The following is an 8,279-nucleotide window of genomic DNA, read 5'->3' as shown; positions in this document are numbered from 1 at the left end:
AGTTAGCATCTTCTTCAGTTCCCAGAGTCTGTCATGCTAAGAAGTGAAGGGTTACTCTTTTTTACTCAGACTGGGGTTTGATGAAGTACTTCACTTCAATGGCCATTTTTATGTTTTGGTTTTTTTTAAATCAGTGGAATTACTCAAGATTTAGCAACTGCTTAAAATGTGGATAAGAGCTTCAGTAAGGCCCTGCAAAAACGTGTTTAATTACATTAGTAATAATGAGAATGCTCAAATACTAGAGATATTGCTAAACACCCCAGCCAGTTTTAAAGAAACCATCTCAAGAGTTCTTGTTAAATTCAGCATCATTCAAGAAACATCTGCTATAAAAGCAGCAATCCAGCAGTCATCTCCAAGGCATGGAGAAAGGTATGCTTTAAGTACCCTGAAGTTACATTTTCTCAGGGGGGAAGGGGTCATATCTATAAAATACATATATTATAAATAGGTATTACAGAGATTGACCAATCGATCGATCATACTCATTTCAGGCTCTTTCCTTGCCTTTGCCTCTCTGTCTAGAATAAACAAACCAATCCTCTTCCCTTCTGCACCGAATATGGGGGGGTGGGTTTTGTTTTGTTTTGTTTTTTTCACCTGAGAATAATAGCAGTTTTTCAAAAGAGCCTTTAGCTGCTGATGCTGCGTTCTGTAGGGTAGATCTGTGTTGTTTTTAAGTCTGAAAGGAAGTCAGCCCCACTGAGGGGATGGTTCACTTTTTAATCTGTAGCCCCGAGGTCTTTTTGAAGAGCCGTGGTGCTGCGCTTGTGGAACGCAGCAGACTGCATCGGGTGCTTGGGGCCTCTTGCCACTGAAGACCTCTATGCCTTTTCAGCTCTCACACACATCTACTGACTTCCTGGCATGTCTGTCTGTCCATAACTGAGGTATTACCCATCTGTCTGTAGACAGATGGTGTCTGTTGCTGTTGCCATATTGCTCATGAGCAGCTTGTCCCACAAGCCGCAGTCATGTGTGTGCTAAAGTTGTGGTACTTTACACCAAGAGCTCATGTGCAAGCATATCTGTTGCATAATTCTGTGAAATTAGGTAATAATTCATCTTGTTACTGTGGAAAGTCCAACATAATAGAGTTAACTTCAGGGGCATTTGAAGAGATCCTGCCTGGAGCTGAATTGTGGTGGGTAAAATGAAAATTTACTTAAGTAACCCAGTAGATTTGACACCCTTGGAAGGCAGAACCATGCAAGTGTTGAGAGCACCTTAGCTCCTTTTCCCTGCAGTCTGTGAGACTAGAGATTCACAGTTTAGAAAGGGGAGTACCTTTAGAGCTTTCTGAATATTAGCTTTTGCATCAGAAGTGTTTGATACTTTTACATCAGAGAGGAAGTGGATTCAGTTACCAGTTGGATTGTCCATCCTGTTGTGTAGCTAGAAGTCAGATGTCCAATCCAGGAGACAGGATAGGGCTGCAGTCAGGTATGTTTCTGATGGAGCTGAAGCAGAGGCTGAAGACCAGAGAGTCTCAGGAGGAAAGGCAAACCTCCAAAGAGAGGACCCTTAAGGCCTATTACAGCACTCAGGGCCCTGACAGAACCCAAGGGGAGGTACATAATTTGTAAACAGGAGGAAAATACTATTACATCTCCACTTCCAGTGTCCCCTATGTTATTTTTTCAATTTCCCTGTTTACATATTACTTGATTTCCTCACTGTTGCAGCACATCAACATTGTTGGAAATACCTCAACAACGGTGCAAACGTTTGCCTTGCATTTGGTCACTCTGATTTCAAAAGCACACACTATCTACAGGTCTGGAGGAGTCACTACCTCTATTAGACTAAGGTGATTATAAAAGCTGAAACAAATGACACTTGAATGCCCAAGTAATGTGTTTACTGAATGCACCCACAGGCATTAATTTCACCAGCCATTAGCTTCAGTACCTCATCACCATACCTTCCATGCAGTAACTATGGTTGCACATTAAAGAATTTGCAACGTAAAGGGAGAAAATATAGGTGGAAAGGCAGACTGTCATCTTTGTTTCCTTGCACTGCAATGTTGTCTTACGGCCCAAGCCCCTTCCCTAGTTAAGAGCTTTCTTTCAGATTGCAAGGTTCAGCATCAGAAGAAGACAGCAGCCATCAGCTTACTAACCACAAGTATTATGAGTCACTTCATGCTTGGTCTGGTATCTGTATACCCAGTAGCTGTGCAGGTTAGCTCTGGAAAAGTATAAGACACCAATAAATATGTTTTTCCAAGCCCTCACGTGGCTTCTGTAAGTCACAATCAGACTGCAAGGAAAAAACTCTCAAACTTCAGGAAACACTAAACTACTGAAACCCAAATGAAAAGTTCCTCAACTCAGCAGCAGCTGCCTGAGGGATATGTATGACAGCAGTGGGCTCCAAAATCCTCTTCAGCCCCTGCAGCTGGCTTCTTTCCTGCACATCACGCAGTTCATGTGCACAGTGCCCATACTCACGAGTACCTGTTTTTCCCTGCTCTCTCCTAGAGGCAGCTGCTCCCCACATCTGTCTGTGAGAAGGCTCAGCACCCCCAAACCCATACATGCTGGCTTCCAGTCCTGTTGCATGACCTTCACCTGGGCATCTGGCAACTTCTGAGTTCCCCGTCTGCATCGGACAAAGTCTTAAGGAGTACAGAACAGCAAAATGCAAATTTCTGCACAAGTATCATAAAATTATTTACATCACACATTGTTTTGTCAGTAAAAGGGGTCTTCTGACAGTAAGCTCTGCCTGACAGTCTGGTTCAGAGCACTAACAAAGTTGCATTCTTCTTACAGATCCACTTCTTTAATGTCTGGCAGTTATCTGCTTGGATCATGTTTTTTCTTCTATAAACAGCACAGTTCTTGTCAGTCTCAATTCTATTTTCAGGTATCCTGGTGAGAGGACAAAAGTAATGAAAAGAGTTGTCAGCTTCAAATTCAGTATTGGATAAAAATATTGATGATATCCTCCTGAATGAGGGGTTTGGGTGGCACCCATTCAGTAACCCACCAAGGCACAGTGCCTCAACAGCCAGATGTAAGTGGGCTGGGCACCCATAGCAAAGCCTGCTGGCTACTGAGGAATGGAAGCTCAGGAATATTAGTGTAAGAAGGATAAGAAAACCTCCACGTGCAGCCACTATCATAGTGAGAAGGAGGGGAAGGACCCTTCAGCTGCACAGATCTCAGCACCCATGTTATGTGACAAGCATCACGTTCAGCAGAGGAGGTCTGTAAAGTGAGAGAGTTTGTTGACAGTGATTTCAGCAGCAGAAGTGTATTGAATGTCCCTCTGCATTAGTACATACATGAACTGTGATTGTCGTTGGTCTTGCAAGCAGAACAAATCTGTTTCCAAAGGTGCCCAGCAGAAATGAGTTAACCTAGAGCTGGCCATGAAATAGGATGAATAGGTGCCTGAAGCTGCAGGACTAGATCTACACTTTAGGAAATTAGCTTGGCTTCAGAGTAGTGTTTCCAGGCAGAGCACCATACTTTTGCTATGGCCAGAGACACCCTTCCCCACAAATCATCACCTGTTTTCTTTTACTCCAGGATCTTCAGCTGAACTCCATTGTTTCTTCCTTTCTTGACTCTCATACCCAATCCAGATATATTTGGTATCTTTCTCTTTATTGTCTATAAATTCCTACGGAGCAAGTAGAAACATGTTACCCAACAGCAGAGCTTTTCTGCTCTGCTCAGGTCACTGCCCTGTCTCGTGCACAGCTTCTCATGTAGCCCCCCCATGGAGAGCAAGGGCAGCAATCCAGCCCTGGCAAAGCAACCCACTGCAACAACCCACACACGTAGGACCAGCCACTGAGTTTTCGATTCAGGCTGGTGCTCAGGCTGATGAGCAAAGAAAAACCTCAGTGGTGCTCCTCACCCTAATAAATCAGGTTGTAAAGTCTGGTCTTTAAAGTGGAAGACCTGTTCCTCAGCGAACAATGACTTTCTCAGAAGAGCTGTTCAGTGGTACCTTGCTATTGGTTTTCCCAAAGGAAAATGAGAAGGAGGTTTGGCTGAATTTCCATTTAGTGGTTGAATCAGACTTCTCTCCCCAGAGCCAAGTAATGGAAATGGATGGCCAGCATTTCCTTCTGCCAGTCAAAACTACTCTGGCTTCCACACTTGCATCTCTTGTGCTTCTTCTCTTCAGCTCTACTCCGTTGACACTCTCAAAACAAGCTCCTGTCCATGGGGAGTCAGATGCCCTGCACTTGATGGGGCTCTTGCTCACCTGCATCTGGGCCATGTTTACTTTGGTTTGACTAGGGCAGATGCCTGTCACACAATTTTAGGGCTGCTGCAAGACTCACCATCTCAATTTCATCTTCAATGACAAGAAGCTGAGATTTCCTGGCCAGACAGTTCCTCTGGCTGTCACCCCAGCTTACAGCTTCCTCAGAGAAGTAGTAACATCTCCCCCTGTGTAGCTGCCACCCTGGAGGACACAACTCGCACGTTGTTCCTGTGGGTGGAGAGAGGGAACCATTAGCTCATACCATGGCTTTTTCTGGTTGCCTTGTAGCACTTTATGTTCATGTGCCTGACTGGCTGGTCCAAGAGTGGCCAGTTCTCACTCCCAAGCATGTGTTGGCTGGGTGCAGAGAGACATTTAAAGGCTCCAGTGCCTCCCCTCAGCTTCCCACTCCTTAGCCATGGTGCCTGGCACTTCTGCACTCCCCCTGCACACCATCAGGCTCTGTGCCTCCCTGTGCACCCAGGGAGAGCACCGAGAGGACCTAGAGGGCTGCAAGGATACTTTTCATCCTCCCACGTGCAGCCCTTGTGAGCAGACACCATACAATATGACGTGTATGAAGTGTTTGGATTTACTACATGATGTGACTGGAAAGCACAGGCACCTAGATGACGTCCAAATTATGTCCATGGAACTGGAGAAGGAACTATGTTAAATAAGGGGAACACTGCTATTCCTAGGTCTACTTCCCAAATCATGCAGAGCATCTGGGAGGCACGACTCCCACACATTTTCTGTCTTGGCTTCCTCTAATGTTTCAAAGTAACATCATTACAGTCAGCCCTTAGAAAAACATTAGTATTTGCCAACAAATAATAGACCCACAATAGAAAGACTAAGAAGGTTTTCCCCTGCCTAATCCTTGCAAAAAGGATAGGAAAGCTAAATTCCCTCCCACTCTTTGGAACAATTATTGTCTGGAAAGTGTTCTCCAGGACAAGGGGAGAATCTGTGAAATATGGCATTTCTGAAAGCTGTTCCTGGCAGAAAAAAAAAAAAAGTGAAGAAAGTACCCGAAACTATTTGTTGATACTGAAAGAGGAGAAAAACTATTGTTAAACTGATATTTTAGATCCCATCATCACTTCTGTGAAGGACCACCATGCTCCCTGGGTAGTACCGGTAATTTCCCATAAACTGCAGGGTGTCATAGAAATGGGAACAGAGACAACAGCAGCGTGCGTGCAACATGTCCTCTCTGTTCTGGCAGGACTAACTTTGCTCACCTTGTCCATCTTCACACAGCTCCTCCATGAGCCATTTCAGGAGCATCACCGAGTCAGTCTTTTCAGAGGAAACGTGATCGCCAGTGCTATTCAGGACATCCTGGGACAAACTTTCTGCTTTTCCTGCTCTGCCCTTCAAAACTTGACCAAAGCAAGACAAAACAAAAACAACAAACAAAACAAAACAATTATGGTTATCAACCGTGTCAAGGAAATATGGGTTTTACATCCAGTGTTATGCAGTGAATGTGAGGCTGTGTGTGTGTCTGTGTGTACACACTGAGGGGATATACACAGTTAAGAGAATACTCAGTTTGTATAACTGACTGGCAAAGAGTGTTGCTGCTGAATAATATGCACAGTACAGGAAAAGAAACTAAGTTTGTAATCTTTTGTTAGCTGGATATATAAAGAATACACAATATTTCTGTGAGATTTTAGGAAGTGTTTGGGAAGTATATGTTTTCCCTGAAGTTTTTCAAGACTTTTCTCCTAGGAAATGGATATGTTCTCTGGAACTGTTCTTCTACAACTGGAGCATCCTGCGGATTATATTACTAGTACCAGAGAAGTCTGATTTAGTGAAATATTCCAAAGTCTGATTTTTGTCTTATTTGTTCAAACCTACAAAATAATTATGTTAAACGCTCTTAAAGTAGCATCACAGATGCAGCTTTTAACTTGTAAGTCAGGAAGGCCAGATGTTTTGATTGTCATAATAATCTCAAATCAGCTTCTACAGCCTTTCAGCATCACTGATGACAAGGTAGACTGCAGCAGCTCCCCTTTATCTGCACTATAGATGTTAAATGACAAGTAGTAAATGTTCCCTTTGGAACACAACATTCATTTTCCTGTATTTGTGTATAACTCGACACCTTTAATGTGACATTAAGGGAATTTTTCTTTTCTCATCACTCTGTTTGTGAGGTTTGACCATGTCTACAAGGAAGAGATGAAGCAGATGGTAGGTTCTACTCACATTGTTTGGCTAGTACGGCTGTGACACCTAGCAGGAAGAGCACAAGGACTCCCAGGACCAGTGCAACATAGAACCAGGCTGAGTGCCTGTGACGGCAGCCTGGAGGGAGGCAGAAGGAAGAGCAGCTTAAGGTCTTTGCATTGTTATAATTATCACTGCCTTTATGTTTGCCAGTCTCTTTTGTAGAAACAGAAGAGAAACCATCGGTTAAAATCAGTCTGCCGTTTGAAGGATGCAGGGATATCTTACTTATTAAAAATTTGCATCCATTTTCCACATGTGAAAGTGAAAATGAAAGCTCATTTTGTCAGATAGAGCAAGCGATTTTCAATCAACCATGTCATTAAGAATCCTCTCTTTGTCCTTTGAGTTAATTTTTTCAAGCAGCGACTCCTCCCACCTACCCACCCACACCCTGCAAGACCCTGCACAGCATTTCAAGGGAAGTATCAAGGATAGTCTGTGATATGTTCTTCCTCTCTGGTCACCCTCTCCTGTGCTAATGTACCTGTCATGACTGAAAGCTAATTGACTTGAATGTGCAGAAAAGACAAAAAAATCCAATACTGACACCATAGCACAGTGGAGTACATCTGATCAAGGATCTCTCTAGCCATTTGGTATTCATCCTGTGAAAGTGAAACACTCAGGAAGAGGAAGGACCTGAGGAAATTTGGGGTCAGGGTGCCATTTCCACAAGCCACAGAGTTGCACTTTCAGAAGTGCTCTTTTCCTGACCTAGCCTGCGTGAGATGAGCAAATGCTCCGTTCTCCTGCTGCCAGAGATGTGTTTTGTAACATTCCCTTTCAGCTCACAGAGTTCTGTGGGCCTGACCTTGTCTGGTGGTACATGTCCTTCAGTACAGAGAGGTTGGCAATCATCAGCACACAAACTGCATAGAGAGAGCTGGGTATTGCACTACTTCCAAAGCCAAATGTGACCCTGTGACTGTTCCTGCAGAGACACTGACAGGCGATTCCTAAAATAAAAATGTGGAATTTTACTTTCCTATGCTAAATTTTCAATGTAGGGCGCAGAGATTTTTCTTTAAATTATTGTAAATATCTCTTTCAATATTGTTTTTACAAGGAAAGTACATAACCCAATATAAAAAAAAAAAAAATTATAAAATGTTAAATCAGTTCTTTATTGTGAGATTGTACATAAAGAATCTCGATATCGGGTTTTACTGCTGGGTAATAGGAAAGACTAAATCTATAATTAGAAACTAAGAACCAAACAAAACCCCACACTACCAGAAGCAGAAGTCTCTGATCCGCGGCTCCTTTCGGGTTTCGGCTTCACGCGCAGCTCAGCGTATGTGATGGTGTTTCCTGTAAGGAGCAGGGAAATGCTGACATTTGTGGTTGTGTGAGCCACTAAATGGAGAAACAATGAAGAATTGCACAGAAGACTGAGTCTATATAAAAAGGGGCGTGTCTTTCAAGAGCTGCCAGTTCAGCTTTATCTTTTTATTTTTTTTGCTTTGCTTTTTTTTTTTGTTAAAGAAACAACAGGCAAGATATGACACATTATTTCCTGCTGCTGTCAGGAAGTAACCAGAAGTCTCCTCCATAACCTTGTTTGAACTACTTGGGTCCTGTGTGGCTGGACAAGGAGGCAGACAGACGTACTGAAGGATGGGTACGACCTGGGTACTCTCCATACCAAACATCCTATATGATGCTAAGCCATGTCAGGAGGTATCATAGAGGCTTAAGGGGCATCAGGGCATTGATCTTTTTGTGGAGAAGGGAAACTCCAAAGGGAAAACAGTCACTCAGGGAAATGCTTTGGCAGCAAGGTGATTCTT

At 43.4% G+C, this 8,279-nt stretch overlaps 1 protein-coding gene across 1 annotated transcript; it reads right to left on the bottom strand.

The window, feature by feature from the left end:
• Nucleotides 1-3,522: 3,522 nt before the first annotated feature.
• On the bottom strand, nt 3,523-5,529 carry LOC103775529 (killer cell lectin-like receptor subfamily F member 1). The gene is made up of 3 exons (XM_008942989.1): nt 5,484-5,529; nt 4,313-4,464; nt 3,523-3,639 (listed from the first exon to the last, which is right to left on the bottom strand). Exons 1-3 carry the CDS (start codon nt 5,527-5,529, stop codon nt 3,523-3,525), a joined length of 315 nt encoding a protein of 104 aa, XP_008941237.1.
• Between the last annotated feature and the right edge of the window lie 2,750 nt (nt 5,530-8,279).

The sequence above is a fragment of the Merops nubicus genome, unplaced genomic scaffold, assembly GCF_000691845.1.
Source record: "Merops nubicus isolate BGI_N331 unplaced genomic scaffold, ASM69184v1 scaffold11346, whole genome shotgun sequence".
In the NCBI taxonomy this organism is placed as follows: Eukaryota; Metazoa; Chordata; class Aves; order Coraciiformes; family Meropidae; genus Merops; species Merops nubicus.
Note: the sequence above shows the minus strand (reverse complement) of the source record. Positions and strands in the feature narration are given on the sequence as shown.